Raw genomic sequence first — 22,135 nt, 5'->3', positions numbered from 1 at the left:
CAACAACAAACATTAGTTCAGATCGACAGAAGATGCAGTCGGACGAGGATCCCACGATCGTCGTCGCCCCTAAATCAACACAACAACAGTCGGACGAGGAGATGTGAGCTTTTATTGACAAACTCTTCATGCAAACTGCACCTACTATCAAGAAGAAGAAGAAGAAGAGCTTTTATTGTTCCTGATAAAGACTAGTGATTATGTTGCAGGCATTTTGCATAGCCAGCAAGCGCGGAGAAGTTCTCTTTGCATCATTATGTATCCTTTTTTGTGGCTGTATTCTCTAGAAGAGAGAGCGTTACTGTAAGGAGAAACTTGTGTGTTGTGTTGGAGTTGGACTGTGTACCACTTGATACCAAATTTTATCTTATTTTCGTTAGGTAGGATAAGGTTCGTTTTGTTTCGCTTTGATTTGTTTCAATTCAGTAAGGTTAGGTTTGTTTAAAGATGTAGACTGGTCAAACACTTCTCATGTCTCACACCTTACTCACTTCAGCTGGTAGTGAACATTGTTGCAGTTTAAAATCCTGCTTGATAAAATCTTCAGGAAAAGTGGGGGGTACAAAGCTCGAGGCTTTGGCAAGCCTCTGGCTTCCTATTCCTATTGAAGCCACTAGAGAGATGATGGTCGCCAGGTAAAGTTTGGTAAATTAACCTGTAGCATAGTAACTAACACTCATCTGGTAGTGAACCCTTAATCTGTAGCACAATAGCCACCATTTCAGCTGTAGTCTCCTGCTTCAACCTTCATGATAAGCGGACACTTGCTCTGCCTTGGAACTGCCAAAACACGTGATGCACTGGGTGCCTGTCCTGGTCGATGGCAGATATAGAATGCTCCAAATCACATGTGCATTTCTATGGGCCATTGCCCCTCACGCTTCTGTGAGGGGGGAGCCAGGTTCTGGCTCGTGGTCCCCGGAAGGCCTAGAACTCCACCCACGTCGATTGATGCAAAATATTTCGGGTATCCATATCAGCCTGGATAGCTCCGGCGAGCCTCCGGGAATCACCCAGAAACTGGCCTTTCATTACATTCAACGCTGGTTTTTTGGGTGTTAAAACTATAAATAACTATAGATTATGCATCATGATGGTGAATATACAAAAATTTATGAACATTTCAACATTCCGCATTCATTTTTCAACATAATTTAAAATGAAAGAAAAAGAAAATGTATGCACATGATTGGTCTTTATTACTGTAAAAAGAAACCAGACGACTTTAGGGCCTTGGTAGTACAGTAGGATTTGTTCTCGACTCACATTCGAGAATTCTGGGTTTGAATCCCGGGAGGGACAGAAATGGTTGGGCATGTTTCCTGTCACCTGATTCCTGTTTACTTAGCGGTAAACAGGTACCCAGGAGTTAGTTTATTGTGGGGCTGCATCCTGGGGAGGGTCAGTGGTCAAACAATATAAGCCTAACATGTACTGTATATACAGTATACACTGGCTGCTTGTCCCCGACACAGTGAATTATTATTTAAACACTTTTCAGTCATATAATTTGCAAAGAATTGTTAAAATATGTACAAACAGAACAATAATTATCTTGAGTGGTGGGAAAATATTCAAGCATGGCATAATATTCTTTTGTTTGGTAATGTATGGTAATGAATATCCAATGGAGGATGACCTAGATTGACTGCCTCCTCGAGCAGAACATCCATCACAGAATGATAACAAAAACATATCAGAAACATCCAAAATCAGAGCACAAATCGCCAAGAAAATTGAAGAAGGAAATACAGCAGGTGCCATTCGAGTTACTAATGATGAGAAAATTACTACTAGAAACTTGGTCATAGCACAAGCCCCACTAAGCAATCACTCCACAGGGTTCAGTTCTTGCACCAGTGATGTTTATTGTCTACATAAATGATCTACCAGTTGGTATACAGAATTATATGAACATGTTTGCTGATGATGCTAAGATAATAGGAAGGATAAGAAACTTAGATGATTGTCATGCCCTTCAAGAAGACCTGGACAAAATAAGTACATGGAGCGCCACTTGGCAAATGGAATTTAATGTTAATAAATGCCATGTTATGGAATGTGGAATAGGAGAACATAGACCCACACAACCTATATATTATGTGAGAAATATTTAAAGAATTCTGATAAAGAAAGAGATCTAGGGGTGGTTCTAGATAGAAAACTATCACCTGAGGACCACATAAAGAATATTGTGCGAGGAGCCTATGCCACGCTTTCTAACTTCAGAATTGCTTTTAAATACATGGATGGCGATATACTAAAGAAATTGTTCACGACTTTTGTTAGGCCAAAGCTAGAATATGCAGCAGTTGTGTGGTGCCCATATCTTAAGAAGCACATCAACAAACTGGAAAAGGTGCAAAGACATGCTACTAAGTGGCTCCCAGAACTGAAGGGCAAGAGCTACGAGGAGATGTTAGAGGCATTAAATATGCCAAAACTAGAAGACAGAAGAAAAAGAGGTGATATGATCACTACATACAAAATAGTAACAGGAATTGATAAAATCGGTAGGGAAGATTTCTTGAGACCTGGAACGTTAAGAACAAGAGGTCATAGATATAAACTAGCTAAACACAGATGCCGAAGAAATATAAGAAAATTCACTTTCGCAAACAGAGTGGTAGACGGTTGGAACAAGTTAGGGGAGAAGGTGGTGGAGGCCAAGACCGTCAGTAGTTTCAAAGCGTTATATGACAAAGAGTGCTGGGAAGATGGGACACCACGAGCGTAGCTCTCATCCTGTAACTACACTTAGGTAATTACACTTAGGTAATTACCCACCAAGAGCCCCATGAGCCAACAATATCATACTGCCAGCAGCTAAAACATAATCAGACCCACAAACTGTTTGTGAATCTAAGGTCAAGAATGCAGCTTTTTCTTTTCCATCTGGGTCAGCAGGCGGCATTACAGAATTAAAATCTCAACACATCGAGCAAAAGCTAAATCCTGATCTTGGTGATGCTGCACGAGATCTTCTTGTAGAATTCGCAAGGTTTGTCAGTATGTACCTGGCTGGTGGTATACCTGAGGTCATCAGGCCCCTCTTTCTGGGGGGAGCTTCGTTCACTCCCTGAAGCTATCATTCACTGATCAGTGCCATACAATCGGGTGTCAGCAATCACAGAGTTCTATTGGCTTACCAGGGGCCCATGAGCCCCCCTCAGAGAGATGCAGGGAGTGACCTACGAAACTTTGCAATTAAAGTTTAATCATACTTGCCACTGCGAGAGAAGCACTCAGAAAGTAAGGCAAACCAAAACAAAGAACAGTGTGTCCTCACTAGAACGAACTCTATGGGGTGAGGCCGAGTTATTCCATTGATTTGTTCCGTTCATTCTACCCGTCAGCCCCAGGCTATCCCTCACCTCCATGTAATTCCATATAAAAATCATAACTACTGTATGTGACTATTATTGGTGGCTGCAAATATGACGTAATGGTCTGAATTTCCATAAGCCAACTGTATCAGTCTCGATATAAATATTCAGAAAAATCCATTTATTATGAATTCTTCATTTTTGCTATGGCATTTTCTAGAACAATCACTTCCAAACAATTTGGTATAAAAATGCTACATACTGTTGTGACGTGACTCAGTAGTGTGGCTATACTGAGCAGATGGGATGTAGTATGCCTTTCGCAGTAAGGAAAAAAAAATCCTGCATTGGTCTTTGCAGTGTGAAAATTGCTCAGGAGTGAAGGAATACTCAGACAAAAATTTAAGACAATTTACTCTAATATCAAAATGAACAAATTACTGTACACGAAAAACACCCAAAACCCCGGGTATATAAGGAAGGCAGGAATAAGGAAGAGGCAGTTTGTGGCACCTGACAGCTGAATGGACAGCACTTCGGATTCGTAGTCCTGAGGTTCCGGGTTCGATCCCCGGTGGAGGCGGAGACATATGGGCAAAATGTGTCTTTCACCCTGATGCCCCTATTACCTAGCAGTAAATAGGTACCTGGGACTGCTTCCTGGGGGGTGTGTAACAAAAAGGACTCCTGATCGAGGACTGGGCCACGGGGACGCTAAGCTCCAAAATCATCTCAAGATAACCCCTGATTGAACACACTTGGCTAACACAAGAGAAATAATAATAATAACATGTGAATAAACTTACTTTAACACAAAAATAAGGGTAACACTGAAAGTATTGTCATAAAAACACCTAAAACCTGCACATGAAGAAAATGTTAAGGCAAAAATGTTAAAGCATGTGACTTGCAGAGGCATTAGTGTTGATTCCCTGAACACCTGATGAGAGAGACTCCTGAGGTGACTGAGGTCATGGATATAGCCATGTTTGTGACATCACATCCTTTGTCACTGAGGCTTGGAATGAGGAGCCGGTGGTGTAACAGGAGGTTACCTAGACGTAGCAAGGAACTGGCAGGTCTTGCAGCTGTACATCTGCCTGGGGCTCTCGGGCTGTGTGGAGGGTGTACTGGTGGTGGGTCCAGACATTTGTCTGGTTGATACCTGGTTGATGGGGTTCTGGGAGGTCTTCTACTCCCCAAGCCCGGCCCGAGGCCAGGCTCGACTTGTGAGAGTTTGGTCCACCAGGCTGTTGCTTGGAGTCTGGGTTGAACTCAATACCGGTCGTAATATGTGGTATGCAGGATGATGAATAACGAAGGTAATAAGGAAGAGACAGTTTTCTCTGCTATGCTGGGGAATTATGTGACAGCTCCTCCACAAAGCCTCATTCTATTGCCTGAAATGTTGATACGAGAGGAATGGTGGAAGTTAGAGGTTCATGAACATGGTGTAACGTACGATTATGTTATGTTGTTGGGTAGATTAGACACACACAGTGTTTATTGAGTTTCATATTTATTTAGTAGTCTTGATTACAGTAGTCGGTTGTTGGCAGTGTCGTAGACGTTGAGACAGAGTTTGTAACAGAGCAGAGAGCTGAGTGAGGCCGGAGTCGTGGAGCTCTATGCAAGAAAGCGTGGTGGCACTTTGGGGAATTATAAGTGTCTAAACTCGATGGGGAGCGAGAGCATTGTAGCTCGATGCGGTTGTAATCTGCTGTCTGCTCTGTGTCGAAGCTGTAGTGTCTTGAGGTCGGTTGGAACTGTACACGCCGAGTGCTACATTCTTGAGGTTGAAGAGGTGTGGCAAATCCAAAGCGTCTGTACAGAAGTTAGCTGAACCACTTTGGAAATTGTACCATTGGCTATTCGATTGATCGATTGATTGATAAAGATTAAGCCACCCAAGAGGTGGCACGGGCATGAATAGCCCGTAAATTAGCTGTTGTTGTTATAGATTCAGCTACTTGGAACATAAGTTCCAAGTAGCACGGGCTATGGTGAGCCCGTTGTGGACTTACCTGGCACAGGAGCGGGGCAAGTAGCACCGGCTATGGTTAGCCGTGATAAATTAGCTATTCACTTCCCGCTTATATTTGGTGACTACACCTCAGCTTCCTCCAACAGGATGGAAAGAATTTTACCTGTAATTAGGGAAAGGATTTGAGTAGTCATAATTAGTAATTAGTACTAATTAGTTTGTCATTAAGGTAATGAGAGATTGGAGCAAGAATAAGGTTTACTCGCTACAATGGGATAAGGCATCTGCTACTATGTTGTCAGATCCCTTGATGTAGAATATCATGAGGTTGTAGTTTTGTAGATAAAAGGCCCAACGGAGTAGATGTTGATTGGAAAATTGGGCCTGTTGAAGTTTTAGAGGGTTGTGGTCTGAATAAATAGTGATGGGCTGGTGTCCTTTGCAAATACAGTTCGTAGCACTGTAGGCACAGATGGATGGCTAGAAACTCCTTTTCTATGGTGCTGTAGTTTTGCTGGTGAGGCTTCAGCTTGTAGCTGTAGTAGCTGACAGGTAGAACTTCTCCCTCTTGCTGCTGCAGCAGAACTCCAATGCCGGTGTTGCTGGCTTCAACATTAAGGATGAAGGGTTGTTTCACATCTGGCGAGGCAAGAATGGGATTAGAACACAACAAGGTTTTCAATTGATTGAAGGCAATGGATTGGGGCGTGGTCTAAATGAATTTTATTTTTGGGCTGATGAGATTGATTAACCCCTGCACTGCGCAAAGCGCCTTTAGGCGCTCTGAGAGTTGTGCTATTTTTTTTAATTAGGCTATATTTTAATTTTTTTTAATGTTTTCATTACTCTTTGTGTTTTTAAATGAAAATAGTTGAGTTTGGAAACATTTTGACATTAAATTTACCTGAATATTTATGAAAACAACAAAAATATGTCCTTAACAATTGCCCCAAGATGTTTTTGCCGAAACCAGGTGTACAGTGCAGGGGTTAAAGGGGGTTGCGACAGTGTTAAAGTTCTTGCAAAATCTTCTGTAGTAGGATGCTAATCCTAGAAATCTCATTAGTTGTTTATGAGATGAAGGTTGTGGATATTGCTGGATAGCTTCAAAGTGTATATTTAAAGGTGCTATAGTTCACTGCCTATGACATGACCAAGATATTGCTCTTTACCTTTAGCAAAGGTGGACTTGCCGAAATTAATAGTGAGACCAGCCTGGAGAATTTTGCAGAACCGTTGTTGCAGCCAGAGTAGGTGTTCTTTTCAGGTGTTTGTAGCACCAATGATGTCATCCAGGTAGACATAGATGTTGTCAAGGTCTTGAATGATAATGTTGACAGCTCCCTGGAAGGTAGTTGGGGCATTGCAGAGTCCAAAAAGTAAGCATTCATATCTAAAGAGGCCAAAAGAAGTGGTGACAACAGAGATATCCTTAGCACGCTCAGCAAGACCTATTTGATAATAACCCTTTAAGAGGTATATTTGAGACAAGAACTTAGCATTCCTGATTGCATCTAGGATGTCATTGATGCATGGCAAGGGGGTAAGAGTCTTTAACTGTGACGTTTAACTGTAAAAAAGTAAAAGTTTACTTTTCTATAGTCAGTACATGACTATAGTCTTACCTTGCCATGAGATTTAGGTACCAGGATACAATGTAATACCCACGGGGACTCACAGGGTGTAGCTAGTCCATTGCTGATGAGGTACTATACTTTTGATAGTATGGCTTCTTTCTTCTGGGGACTGATGTGGTAGTAAGGCTGTTTGATAGGCATCGTGTCCGGAAGCAATTGAATATCATGTTGCACTGGAGTACATTCCTGAGGAGGTCTTGGAACAATTTGTTATGGGTGGTGATTAATTTTACCATAGGAGCACTATTATCAGAATTTTGCAGATAAGAAGGAAGTTCCTTTAAAATTTCTGAATTAGATAGCACTGGATCACTTATCACACTCTGTTGGAGATGTGGCAGGGTATTTGTCACTTTTGGAATATTTATCCGTAAAAGCAGATACAGGCAACAACAGTCTTTGTGGATTACCTTTATATGATTTCAGTAAGTTGATGTGGCAAAGTTGGGTCTTGCGACACTGATCAGGAGTCTTTAGAATGTAGTTGTTGTTGTTTTTGCATTCCTTGATGTGATAAGGTCCTGAATATTTGCTTTGGAAAGGAGAGCTTGGGAGAGGAAAATATGCAAGTACAAAGTCTCCTACTTTAAATTTTCTTACTTTAGAGTGCTTATCAAACTGTACTTTCATTTTACTCTGGTAGGTTAACAATTTAGAATGAGCAAACTTAAGAATTTGTTCACACTTATGCCTCAGGTTTTTAAGAAACTGACAGACATTGAGGGAATCACTGAAGGCGTTAGAAGTTAATGAATCTGTGAATTTTCAAAGAGGACTACATCACTTACGGCCGTAGAGCATTTCATAAGGAGATACTCCAAGGAATTCACTGGAAGTGCTTCTGAAAATAAGTATGAGGAGGGATAATTGAGCATCCCAATCTTTCTCAATACTGATGCAAAACTTCTTTAGCAATGACTTTATGGTCTGATGACTATGTTAGAGATCCTTGTGAAGCATGATGATATGGGCTAGAGAAGACTTGAGTGATATTTAATTCCTGAAGGGTTTTCTTGAACAACTCACTGGTGAAATTGGTTCCACAGTCACTTTGAATTTCTTTTGGGAATCCATATTGAGTAAAAATGTTCAGTAAATGTTTTACAACAGTTGAAGCAGTAATGTTCTTTACAGGCATTGCTATTGGGAACCTGGTGGTTGGACACATGATGGTGACAATATACTGATTTCCTGCCTTTGATCTTGGTAATGGTCCTACACAATCAATGATTAACTTAGATAAAGGTTCTGCAGGAACAGGGATTGGTATGAAAGGTGCCTTAGTATGGGAACATTAGGTTTGCCTGCAATTTGGCATGTATGACAAGTGTTAACAAAGGTCTTGACATCTCATGCCATGCCTGGCCAGATATAATCCTGAAGGAGAGCATTATAAGTCTTATTGATCCCATAATGAGGCATAGGGCCATGAGCTAAATTTTTGGATCTCTGATCTGAGGGATGTTGGTACTTCTAGCTGATTCAGATTTGCCCAGCCATCCTCTGCTTTGAGTTTACTGGGCCTGAATTTATGATACAGCAATTGATCATCACTGATATAACATCCTGGAATGGAATCTTTCTTAATTTGTGCCTGTAAGAACAAGGGTTTTAAAGAAATATCTGACCGCTGTAACTTATGGAACTCCAACAGGTTGAAATTCGGTGGGAGGCCTTGCAAGTCTTCGTGAGACAGCAGCTGCTATTTGTTGTTGCTGGGTGGCTTGAGCACGGGTAGTTACTAAAACAGGCTTGGAGATGTCTGCTGATTCTTTTGTTACCTTAACCTCTTCTTCTGCCGCATAAGTCAGAGCAGGTCTTCCTCTTCTAAGGCCGATTGACGTACCTGGGGCTTGTCGTAGATGATCAGATTGGTGGAGTCTTGTTGGTTGGCCTAGTCATTGTCCAGAAGTCGAACTCCTGGCAAAGGGAGGGAGGTTTTTTTCCCGAATGGCGACTTGGACTTCTTCACTGATGACCGGACAATCCAAGTGAACCGTGGCGAGTGGGTAAGGTGTGGTTGCTATGAGGTCGGTGATCAGAACTGTTTCTCAAGTCAAGGTAACTTAAGGTGCAGCGGTTCTCAGTAAAATAGTCTGCAGCGAAGCTGTCCCTCAAAATGCTTATAGGGATTTTTTCCATCAAAATCTCTACCGTTGGCAAAGACAGTTCCTTGGCACACATGTCTGTCAAATGAAGTAAGATCAGTGACGGGAACATTTACATGCAATACAGGGTTATTATTAAGTTTGAGAGGTTGAGGTATAGGCTTATGTGGATCGGTGTTAGTTTTGCAGTGAGGATTTGGACACTTTTTCTATGGACTGTCCATAAATTTTGCAGTACCTGCACTAAAGTGCATATTTAGTGTCTTTTGAGCTCACTTTAGATGGTTAGACCAAGATGGTTTACTTGAATAAGAATCAAAAGCTTTGTGCATGAGACTATAGGTGTCAGCTAACTGCACACTTACTGAGCCTCATATCTCCCTTATACCCACGAGCTAGAACCTGGTCCCCTCAGAGAGGCGCAGGGTGTAATGGCATTTGAGCACTTTACATTTAAAGTATGTCATATTCTGCATCGACTGGAATGGGCACCCAGAAAAATATGTTATCTTGAGGTTATCTTGAGATGATTTCGGGGCTTAGCGTCCCCGCAGCCCGGTGCTCGACCAGGCCTCCTTTTTGTTACACACCCTCAGGAAGCAACCCGTAGTAGCTGTCTAACTCCCAGGTACCTATTTACTACTAGGTAACAGGAGTATCATGGCGAAAGAAACTCTGCCCATTTGTTTCCGCCTCCACTGGGAATTGAACCCGGAACCTCAGGACTACAAATAAAATTGCAACCTACAGTCAGAAAGAGCAAAGGAACTCCTGCTGAAAGAAAAGAAAAAAAAGAAATTAGCAACTGTGCCCGCAACTAGTACTCCCACTCGTTAGTGTATTCCCTCCATCCCCTGAAAAAGGGGAGGGGGAGCCACCCACCACCCCAGATCTAGTCCCGATGTGCTGATGGTCGCTCAGTCATCTCTGGCCTCAAGTTCCTGTTTTGGATTTTGCCCTGTGTCGGTGTGCCAGCTGTGTGTGTGGTGTGGTGGCCTGGTGTTCTTTTACTTGGAGGTGCATTCACCTAGGATCCACTTCCCTAGGTGCTCCGTAAGCACTACATTTGCGTGTCAGGGTTATCTTCCCTGGCCATTCGGGATTAACTCTCTGAGGGCTTCGTCGCTTGACGTTATCTTCGTCCTTGGGGTGAGTCTGGGGTCTGGGGCTTTCAATCTTGCCCCGGGGTAGGGAAGTGTTATTGGCACACTGTGGCTGGCGTAGTCTGCTTACTACCAATGCAATAGCTGATGTGGTGTGGTTTCGTGGGCTTGTTCTTTTTTCATTTTCTAGCATTTTCCCTATGTGGATGGAGGAGGTCTGCTTAGCTGCTTATTAGGCTCGTCTAGGTTGTGGAGGCTACTGCTACTGGTAGTTGGTTTGCCTGCTTCATAGCAGAGGGGTCTACTGGCTTAGCTGGCCCCAGTGCCTGGGCTTTCCATAGGGCTGACATAGCTTGCTGGGCCCTGGAAAACCCCAGTGGGCTCAATTGATAACATGGATCCGTCCGAGTCCATGTTATTTTGAAAGTGGACTTTGCACGAGGCGAGTCCACTTTCGCCTTGTGCAAAGTTGATGGTTGTTTGTCACCCCTGCTTCAGGGTGACGATCACCTCTTACCTCTTCTGCCTCTGCCATGCACCCTGTTGGGTTGGTGACACCTACGACCTCGAGTCTTGCAGGACCTGTTCCCCGCTTGTGCTACAGTTTACCAATTCTGGGTCTGCAGATGATAGGATTCAGGCTGCGGTGGCATTGCAAGCTTGTTTCTCTTTCTTGCAACGCACCAGGTTGGTTGCCTGGTTGGAGGCCCTACCTTGAGGTGCTTCCGGGGCCTAGCGTCCCCGCGGCCCGGTCGTCGACCAGGCCTCCTGGTTGCTGGACTGATCAACCAGGCTGTTAGACGCGGCTGCTCGCAGCCTGACGTATGAGTCACAGCCTGGTTGATCAGGTATCCTCTGGAGGTGCTTATCCAGTTCTCTCTTGAACACTGTGAGGGGTTTGCCAGTTATGCCCCTTATGTGTAGTGGAAGCGTGTTGAACAGTCTCGGGCCTCTGATGTTGATAGAGTTCTCTCTCAGAGTACCTGTTGCACCTCTGCTTTTCAACGGGGGTATTCTGCACATCCTGCCATGTCTTCTGGTCTCATGTGGTGTTATTTCTGTGTGCAGGTTTGGGACCAGCCCCTCAATTATTTTCCACGTGTAAATTATTATGTATCTCTCCCGCCTGCGCTCAAGGGAGTACAGATTTAGGCTCTTTAGTCGGTCCCAGTAATTTAGATGTTTTACTGAGTGGATTCTAGCAGTAAAGGATCTCTGCACGCTCTCTAGGTCAGCAATTTCTCCAGCTTTGAAAGGGGCTGTCATTGTGCAGCAGTACTCCACTCTAGATAGCACAAGCGTTTTGAAAAGTATCATCATCGGTATAGCATCTCTAGTGTGAGAAGTTCTTGTTATCCAACCTGTCATTTTTCTTGCAGTTGTGACGGCTACTTTATTGTGTTCTTTAAAGGTAAGGTCTTCCGACATGAGTACACCCAGGTCCTTTACATTGCCTTTTCGTTCTATGTTATGATTTGCCTGCGTTTTGTACGTGGTTCCTGTTTTTATGTTTTCAATTTTTCCGTAGCGCATGAGCTGAAACTTATCCTCGTTGAATACCATATTATTTTCTGTAGCCCATAGAAAGACCTGATCAACATCTGATTGGAGGTTTGCCGTGTCCTCTATGTTGCCAACTCTCATGAAAATCCTAGTGTCATCTGCAAAGGATGATACAGTGCTATAGGTTGTGTTCTGGTCTATGTCCGATATGAGGATGAGAAAAAGTACTGGAGCAAGCACAGTACCCTGGGGGACTGAGCTCTTCACGGTTGATGGGCTGGATTTTATTTTGTTGACTATTACACATTGGGTTCTGTCAGTCAGGAAATTGTAGATCCATCTGCCTATTTTCCCGGTAATTCCTTTTGAACGCATTTTATGTGCAATAACACCATGGTCACATTTATCAAAAGCTTTTGCGAAATCTGTGTAAATTACATCAGCATTTTGTTTGTCTTCCATAGCATCTAATGCCATATCATAGTGGTCCAGCAACTGCGACAGGCAAGAGCGCCCTGTTCTGAAACCATGTTGTCCGGGGTTATGGAGATGCTGTGATTCCATGTATTTTGTGATCTTACTTCTTAGCACTCTCTCAAAAATTTTTATGATGTGCGATGTTAGTGCTATCGGTCTGTAATTTTTTGCCTCTGCCTTATTTCCTCCTTTATGGAGTGGTGCTATCTCTGCTGTTTTTAGTATGTCAGGGATAACGCCAGTATCTAGGCTTTGTCTCCACAGAATGTGAAGGGCCTGCGATAGTGGTTTTTTACAGTTCTTGATGAATATGGAGTTCCAAGAATCCGGGCCTGGTGCAGAGTGCATAGGCATACTGTTTATGGCTTCTTCAAAATCTAGTGGGGATAGGGCGACGTCTGATATGTGATTTGATGTTGGTATCATATCCATGAAAAATTCATTTGGGTTATCAATCTTTAGTGCATTTAATGGCTCACTGAAAACAGAGTCGTACTGCTTCCTCAGTAACTCGCTCATTTCTTTGTTGTCATCTGTGAAAGTTCCATCTCCCTTTCGCAGGGGCCCGATACTAGATGTGGTTTTTGATCTTGATTTTGCATAGGAGAAAAAATATTTCGGATTTCTCTCTATTTCACTGATGGCCTTTTGCTCTCTTTGCCTCTCCTGGGTTTTGTATAATTCTTGTAGCTTGAGTTCAATTGTTTCTATTTCTCTACCTAACCTTCTTCGCCGTTCTTGAGATAGGGTGCGACTCTCAAGTTGTTCCGCGATTCGTTTTCTTCGCCTATATAAGGAACGACGTTCCCGTTCCAATCTGCATCTCTTTCTCTTTTTTCTTAGGGGTATGCGGTTTGAACATATTTCTAGTGCTACTGAGCTTATTTTTTCCAGGCACTGGTTCAGGTTTGCATTTCCTAGCTGTTCTTCCCAGTTTATTTCTGTGAAGTCCTGGTTTATTTGCTCCCAGTTTATCCGTTTATTATTGAAGTTGAATTTGCTGAAATCTCCTCCACCGGGAATCTGGACTGGTTTTGGAGGTCCATTCCCCATGGTTGTCAGTACCTCAATTAAGTTGTGATCTGAGTAACAGGTATTTGTAATCATTATGTTCCCGATCAACTCATCATTATTAGTGAAAATGAGGTCCAGCGTGTTCTCCTTCCTAGTTGGTTCTACTATTTGCTGGTTTAAGGCAAACCTATCGCACATCCGTAGCAGGTCATTTGCATGTGCCTGCTCATTTAGGCTACTTCCTGGTATTCTTTCTGATATTACTGTATTAGCCAGGTGCTTCCATTTCAGGTGCCGTAGGTTGAAGTCCCCAAGCAGGATGATGTTCGGAGCTGGATTTGTGAGGTTTTCCAAGCAGTGCTCTATTTTCATTAGTTGGTCTTTAAACTGCTGAGGGTTTGCCTCCGGTGACTTATATACAAGGACAACAACTACATTTAGGATCTCTATTTTGACTATCAGCACTTCCACCATATCATTTGAGGTGTTTAGCAGCTCAGTACAGATGAGTGTGTCTTTGATGTAGAGGCTGACCCCACCCTGAAGCCGGTGTTTCCTATCACATCTGAAGAGATTGTATTCTGGGATCCATATTTCACCATCAAGGTAGTCCTTTGTGTGAGTTTCCGTTAGGGCTGCAAACACTGCATTTGCCTCATGAAGGAGACCATCTATAAAATGAACTTTGTTGGATTTGCGTGTTTTTATACCCTGGATGTTGGCAAATATAAATGATGTTATCGTGTTAGTGGAAGTGCTGGATGCTTTAATTGGTGTTAATATCTGAGGCTCTGGTAAGGAGGCCACTGTGTTTGCGTCCTCTCTAGCATTTGACCGAGTTGGTGGTAGAGTCTGGTCATTTTTAGCCATTCTTCTCCTCCTCCTCTTGCTAAAAAATTATCCCGGTTGATGGAGTAGTGGCTGTTTTCATAGTGGTAGTCTGTCGGTTTTATTCGCCTGGTACCTCTTATATGAAAAGCTGGGCATTCAGCATTGAAGCACTCTTTCCTGTCCAAAGAGTTCTTGCAAATTTCTGGGTGAAAGAATTCACAGCTTTTGGTACATTTACCTGTATTGAGGAGGTTTCTGCACTTTCTAGGGTGATTGTGTGTACATGTTCCATTTATTCTTCCCGATTCCCCATGCTTACAGGTAGCCCATCTGTAATACCAACAGATTTTGGGGCCTTGTTTTGTTTGTTTCCCTCTGCCAGGGACCGCACTCTGCTGCGGCGCCCCCGACACTGTGCTCTGCTCCGGTGCCTGTGACACCGCGCTCTGCTCCGGTGCCTGCGACACCGCGCACTGCTCAGGGGTCCCCGACTCCGTGCCCTGCTCAGGCATCCCCGACTCCGCGCCCTGCTCAGGCATCCCCGACTCCGTGCCCTGCTCAGGCATCCCCGACTCCGCGCCCTGCTCAGGCATCCCCGACTCCGTGCCCTGCTCAGGTATCCCCGACTCCGCGCCCTGCTCAGGCATCCCCGACTCCGTGCCCTGCTCAGGCATCCCCGACTCCGCGCCCTGCTCAGGCGCCGCTGCCACAGAGCTCTGTGCTACAGCTGGTTGTACCTTGGTGTCATGTACAGTTTGTTTGAAGACATTAGAAATTGCTATGCAGGCATTAATTAGTAATTCTCTGTTTTCGGCGGGAGTTTTATCCAGGATTTCCATCAATTTCAAAAAAAGTTACATCATCCTTTTTGATGCCCTGGAGCTGCCTCATTTGGGTTTTAACCCTTAAAGTGCGCATCACGTCATATGACGTGTTGGACGTTGTTCCAGTCAACTGTGCATCACGTCATATGACGTGTTGGAGTACTACGCAAGATTTAAACGGCCCACGGATACACGGGGTTCACCACACCTTCATCAGGGCTCTTGTAAACAGACGCCATTTTTTTTTTAAATCATGGACCAAACTCCCGGGTGTTATTGGCCTCAGTATTGAGTGAGCAACCAAGCCTGACGCACGCAGCATGAGCTAACAGCACTGCTGTTCAGCTTGTGACTACAGCATCGCCTAAAAATGCCAAAATATACCTGTTCATGCGATGTAGCGATGATATTATTACAGAAGACCCCCTAACTGTGATAAAACTGACCAGGGTTCTGATAATAGCAGGATTGTGGTGATATTTAGCGCTGTGCGCCAAGGAGGGAGGAGTAATGCTGTGGGAGGGAGGGTGGTGTCGATGTCTTCTGACTGTGTGTGGCCACCTTTTATTGACTGCACTCACCATACCAGCTTAGTGGTTCGCTATGGTGAACACAAATGTAGATACTTATATATAAAGTGTGTATAGAGGGTATAAACAGCAAAAGAAGATTTGGAGCTGCCATTTTGGTGAGGGCGGTGGCGTCGTCTGCACGACGCCACTGTGCAGACGACGGTGTTGTTTACTGGTTACCACGATGGTCTTTGGGCACCATACCAGTTTATTTGTACAAGTATGGTGAATAAAACGGGTAGATATTTATATATATTGTGTGTATATAGCGTAATAACACCACACAGTATTGTTGGAGGAGAAATATTAGTGCGTCTGGCCTTGAGGGCGGCAGCCATCAGCTGACTGTATGAGGTCCTACGTCTTTGTGCCTTTACTCACCATACAAGCTTAGATGTACAGTTATGGTGAACAAAACATGTAAATACTTATATATAACGTCTGTATATAAGATATATAGCGTAATAACACCACACAGTATTGTTGGAGGAGAAATATTAGTGCGTTTGGCCTTGAGGGCGGCAGCCATCAGCTGACTGTGTGAGGTCCTACGTCTTTGTGCCTTTACTCACCATACAAGCTTAGATGTACAGTTATGGTGAACAAAACATGTAAATACTTATATATAACGTCTGTATATAAGATATATAGCGTAATAACACCACACAGTATTGTTGGAGGAGAAATATTAGTGCATCTGGCCTTGAGGGCGGCAGCCATCAGCTGACTGTGTGAGGTCCTACGTCTTTGTGCCTTTACTCACCATACAAGCTTAGATGTACAGTTATGGTGAACAAAACATGTAGATACTTATATATAACGTCTGTATATAGTGAATTATAGCAAAAACAGTATTGTGGGAGGAGAATGTGGGTGAGTCAGTTGACTTGAGGGAGGGCGGGAGTGGCTGGCTGGTACACGGCAGTCACTCCTCGTTACTTTTTGACTCATAATAGCTACTTAGTGTTTCGTTATAGTGAACAAAACATGCAGATACTTATATATAAACTGTGCTTATAGTGTAATAACCGACAAAGTATTTGTTCACTGATGGATGAACATAATTGAATCAACAATATGCACACCATATTTTTGAGTACAGCAATGATTCACTCATTTTATTATAGAAATATATCAAACTACACACTATTGAATAATATTACAGCAAAAAACTATGAAAAATCAATCAGAGACATTGAAATAATTAGGTAATTATCTCTTTGTGGCAACTCCGGCCTGACAGCTGGCGAGCAACAGACCGCTTGGGACGCACGCTGAGTCAGCGCCTATAATTTGCCAGAATTCCCTGCCCTATAGCGGGCAATGTATTCCACTTACGATTTTTTTATTATTTTTCCCGTGATCAGTGAACACAAATTAACAGGTTAGGAAGAAAAAATTATTTTTTTTTTTCAAAATTACATGCGCCTGTGGGGAAGAAAGGATATTATTTCCCTAGCATGTTAAGGGTTAAAGACCAGGATTTGGGGGCATTGGTCGCTTTGACCTTGGTTCCATCCATGCTTTCACTTCCTTCCCAGGTGGGCATTGTTCGCCCTGTTCCTACCCCTCCTGCTTCTGGCTCCCCAACACCCGAGTGTTTCAGAGTCAGGGCAGGGTTTAGATTAGAATGAGGCTCGGGTGGCTTCAGGGGCTGCCCCCTTCCGATTCAGGGGCGAAGATGGTTGAGCCCGTTCTTCTCGCAAAGGCTTCTGGTTCATCTCAGCCGCCTTCCTTCTCGGAAGCCTTTTCCTTGGACTCTGCCTTTTCTCCAGGGGTGGTGGGCTTGGAAGAGGGCTCTGCCATAAGGCCAGTGTTGGGGGTTCTCGGGGCTCAGGGGAAGTCCACTTGGAGTGCTTGTGCTCCTTTTGACCCTGCTTGGGCCCTTGTGCCTTCTGTGCAAGGATTGTTGCTGCATGGGAAAGGTTTTTCGTACCCTCCCTCTCTGTATGCATTCGAGTTAGGAGCAGCTTCCACCCCGGGTATGTATTTGGTTGCCTATGGGGTCCTTGGATTCGTCTTTCCGGAGGTTTCCTTCTTGAATTTCTCCTGGGGAGGTTCGGAAAGCCCTAGGTGCATACCTCCTGCGAGATCCAGTTTATACCTCGGTGATTGATCCCGCTTCTTTTGAGTTTGGTTCTTCTTCCCCGTATTGGGTGTGTTATGAGGTTCTGGAGTCTTCCTGGCTGGCAGACTGCCCTCCCTTTTCTCTTTCTCGGAGCTTGGCAGTGAGAGGTTTCTTCTGTGTTGCAAATATTCTTGGAGGGGTGGGGGGGGGGGGGCTCACCTGAGTTCCTCATAGAGTGCCTCTTAGCTCCTGCACTTCCTCATGATGTGGGTCTGGTGCAGTTGCATGCTCAAGTTCTCAATCTTTCAGCTGCTTTGACGGCTGAGGATCTCTGGACTCACTGTCATTTGGCTTCAGTCTTGCTCCTTTTCGGTCTTCTGGAGATCTCTTCGTACAGTATTAACTTTCGGAGGATGTGGGGGGCATTGAGTGAGGGGCCTTTGGCTGGGATTCTGGTCTCCGCTGCTGAAGCGTTGTCTGCCTTGCTCAATCGGTTTGCACCGATCCTCCGGGAGGCGGTTTCAATGTTTTTTCCCTCTTGCCTTGTGTGTCGGCTAGCAGTGCTGGCCCTCTCTTTGGATTCAGCTTGGGCTCTGGCTTTGTAATCGTCTTCACTGTTCTATCCTCTGTTGTTCCCAAAGGATGTGATAGCTCAGTTTCTGTCGGCGGCTTCAACTAGTTGCCATCCTATTTCGGACTTGTTGGTGCTCGGGGTGGGGGAGGGGTCCATTCTCGGTCGTCTCAGTTTGGTAGTGCCAGGGTTCTTGCCTCAGTAGGTCGAGGTAGACGTTTGGTGCCAGTGGTTGCATTGGTCGGTTCCCTGGAGCCTTCGTCGTCTTGTTGGTGCGGTTTTTCTTCTGCGACATTTGGGTTCTCAGAGCTTACATCGGCCTTTTTGTGGGTCGCCTCATTGATGGGGCATTGGTGGGAGGCTGTCTCTTTTTGCCTGTGCTTGGTCCCATGATTTGTGGGCTTTTCGGGTCGTTTCTCCCAGCCTCTTGTGGCGTTGGGTGGTCCATCTCTGCCTGAGGGGAAAATCTTCTTCCCCGTCCCTCAGTTGGGTCATCTTGGAGTGGCTTTGCTTAGGCATGGTTAAAACGACTACGTCTCTCGAGTGGGTTTCCCCTTTTGTTCCCAGTTCCAAAATGGAACTATGCGGATCTATGGTACATTTTGGATTTGTCTCGTCTGCACTGGTTGATTCCTTGCCCTTCTTTTCGGATGACCACGCTGTCCCGGGTCTGGCTTGTTCTTGAGCCTGGTACCTGGATGGTTCCCAGAACCTCAGGGACGCTTACTGGCACGTCCCTATTCACCCGGGGTTCTAGGATTGGTTGGGGTTCCAGGTGCAACGACAGGCTTTCCGCTTTAATTGTCTGCCTTTTGGCTTAAATCTGGCACCTCGCGTTTTTACGCAACTCAACTCGGGTCGTAGTGGCCTTCCGCGTTTGCTAGGTCTTCGGTGTTGGCCTACCTCGACGACTGGTTGGTGTGGGCTCCCAGCCAGTCTATATTAGTCTATAATATATATTATGGTCTATATTAGTCTGTATTTCCATTTGTATATGTTCCGTTTGGCAGTGTGTGTCAGTACTCTTTTTAATGTTTTCATGTTGTTTAGTGACATTTTGTTATTAACTACTTCCCAGGTGCCTGGAGACTTTCAAACCCATGTTTGGTGTCTCATTCATTGAGAACCACTGATTTTTAAGGTCTAATATTAGTATGTATTGCAGCATGGGGGTGACTGGCATGTATTAGTGGCATGTTCAATTTATTTAAAAATATGGTACAGTGGTACCATATTTTTAAATATGGTACCACAAACCATACAGTGGTTTAAGAGTTTAATCCATTCCTGGAGACAGCTCGTATTCCAAAAACTCGTAATCTGAAGCTAATTTCCCCATGAGAAATAATGGGAAATGAATTAATCCGTTCTTGACTACCCAAAAACCTCACTTCAAGCTAAATTTTATACCTAATTCATCTAACTAATCCTACAAAACTATGTTCAAGTTATTACTTACCCTTGTTGATGAATGCTGTTGGCGTATGGAAGATGGTGAGGAGGGGGGGGGGAGGAGAGGTGTTACTGTTTGGAAGGGGAGTCCCCTTCCATTATAACATCAGGCAGTGAGGATTTTTCTGGTGTGCACTCCCTGGCATGTTTTGCCTGCATACCACTAGGTCCTGGTTGTGGCTCACTGCTCAATTTTCTCACAACAAATCTGTCCATGGAAGCTTGTTTTTCCCTTCTTCGCAAGCTGTCTCTGTAGTAAGGCATCACATTGTCATTGAAAAGATTAAGGCAACGGCCTACTACAGCTTTCTCTGGGTGAGTGTTTTCAATAAAAGTTTGCATTTCTTCCCACATCTGACACACCTTCTTAATTTCTGCAGAAGGGACATTCGCTACTGCCTCATCCTCCTCCACTGGAGAAACATCCTCAGCTGGGTTTTCTTGCTGTTCCTTTTGAAGGGCTTGGAGTTCTTCAGTGGTCAGTTATTCGTTGTGTTCTTCCACCAACTCCTCCACATCATCACCATCCAATTCCAAGCCCATTTGCCGGCCCAGAGTAACAATTTCCTCAACAATAGGCGCATCATTTACAGGCTCAAACCCCTCAAAGTCTAGTTCTGTCACACATTCAGGCCACAATTTTCTCCAGCCAGAAATCAGGGTTCTCTGAGTCACTTCTTGCCAGGCTTTGTCAATGAGTTTTAAAGAACTACAAATGTTAAAATGGTCTTTCCAGAACTCCTTGAGAGTGAGGTTTGTGGCTTCAGTCACTTCAAAACTTTTCCGAAAAAGTGCTTTTTCATACAGTTTCTTAAAATTCGCTATGATTTTCTGGTCCATAGGCTGAATTAGAGGAGTGGTGTTAGGAGGAAGGAACTTTATTGTGAGAAATTTATTGTATCTGTGCATCAATTCATCTTCCAATCCTGGAGGATGAGCAGGAGCATTGTCGAGGAGAAGCAGAGCCTTGAGTGGCGAAGTGTTACTCCTTCAGATATTTTTCTGTGGCAGGGCACACCACTTCATTCACCCACTCTGAAAAAAAAAATCCTAGTCACCCATACCCTTTTATTAGCATTCCACATCACACACATTTGGCTTTTCTGCACTTTATACTGTTTGAAAATCCTTGGATTTTCAGAATGATACACTAGCAAGGGTTTAATTTTCAAATTGCCACTCACATTTGAACACAGCACAAGCGTAAACCTATCTTTCATAGGCTTGTGTCCGGGCAAGAATTTTTCCTCCTTGGTAATGTATGTCCTCTTAGGCAATCTTTTCCAGAACAGTCCTGTTTCATCACAATTAAACATTTGTTGCGGTAGGTATCCCTCAGCCTCTGCAAACTCTTTCAATTCTTCAATAAATCATTCAGCGGCTGGTTTGTCTGAGCTGGCAGCCTCCCCATGCCTTGCAACACTATGGATACCACTTCTTTTTCTAAATTTTTCAAACCATCCCCTGCTTGCCTTAAAGTCTATCGTATCTGCACTTGTTCCAGGGGTTTTCTTTACAAGGTCTTCGTGCAATACCCTGGCTTTCTCAAGTGATGGCCTCCGAAACACTATCACCCTTTAACTCCTTGTCGTGTATCCAAATTAATAACAACTTTTCCACTTCTTCAAGTATTTGTGGTCTTTGTTTCGTGATTGTTCTTACGCCTTTTGCCACTTTAGCACTCATAATGTCCTTTTTCTTGCTAAGTATAGTGCATATCGTTGACGGGGCTTTGTTGTACTGCCTACAAAGTTCAACAACACGTGTACCATTTTCATGCTTCCGAATGATCTCTTGTTTTTCCTCTATTGTCATCATCACATGAGCTTTCTTGCCTTGATCCTTACCACTGGCTTTCTTGGGACCCATGGTGAGATATATAATAACAACTTTTATGGTCAAATAACCAAAAATCCAACAAAACAATGAAAATCCGGGTGAAGAATTGACATGGGATAGTCATTGGGCGCAAGGCACTGGTAAACTGAGGGGTGAGGGGCAACGATCGCCGTACCACCACACGCTGGGTCGGCCTGTACGCGTATCAACAAACTCGCCTTCCGAGGCACATTTTCCAAGCAAATCCTGCTCGTATTCCGAAAAACTCGTATTCAGGGACATTCGTATTCCGAGGTACCACTGTACTGTACTTAACTTTAGTGGCCACAGATCAGAAATGTGGTACTGATTTATTGTGGTACTGGTGTCTTAGACACTTTTCATTACCCATGAAAAAGTAATTTCACTTCTTTTGTTGTCAGCCATTATCAACCTGCAGTTAAAACACTGTGCTGCGCCAACCGAGAAAACTGTCGGTGGGAAACAGCTCCAACTGAGAAAACACTTTTTGAATATTTTGTACCCATTCAAGATGCATGCGCTGTAGGTTGTGAACGAAATGGACTCTTGGGACTTTCAGTGAGAGGCAGCTATCTTGGAAAAAATTCCCAGAATGTCCTAGGGCTGCTGGCTGGCTTAGTACTGAGTGAGCAACCATGGGTGGCACACACACCTCTGGCTCCCAAACACCTGTCTGACGCGGTGTTGAAAGATTATTCGCTGTCGGTGAAATTCAGACCTCATTGTTTGAAGTACATAAGGGTCATGATATTGATGAAGCTAAGCGTAACAAGGACCTAACACAAAGGTCGGATGCAAGTGATAC

General features: G+C 44.1%; 1 protein-coding gene across 4 annotated transcripts in view; it reads left to right on the top strand.

Annotated features, from left to right (window-relative positions):
* LOC123746137 (AP-4 complex subunit mu-1) overlaps positions 1-22,135 on the top strand; it is a 244,115-nt gene continuing 221,980 nt past the window's right edge. For 3 of the 4 annotated variants that reach the window (XM_045727433.2, XM_045727432.2, XM_045727430.2), the window contains exon 1: positions 1-258. In XM_045727433.2, coding sequence (XP_045583389.1) covers positions 201-258 — 58 coding nt within the window. In that variant the 5' untranslated portion in view covers positions 1-200. The remainder of the gene's footprint in view (positions 259-22,135) is intronic. The other variant, XM_045727431.2, reaches the window with a different exon arrangement.

The sequence above is a fragment of the Procambarus clarkii genome, chromosome 78 (genome assembly GCF_040958095.1).
Source record: "Procambarus clarkii isolate CNS0578487 chromosome 78, FALCON_Pclarkii_2.0, whole genome shotgun sequence".
In the NCBI taxonomy this organism is placed as follows: Eukaryota; Metazoa; Arthropoda; class Malacostraca; order Decapoda; family Cambaridae; genus Procambarus; species Procambarus clarkii.
This window is presented reverse-complemented; position numbering and strand designations above follow the sequence as displayed.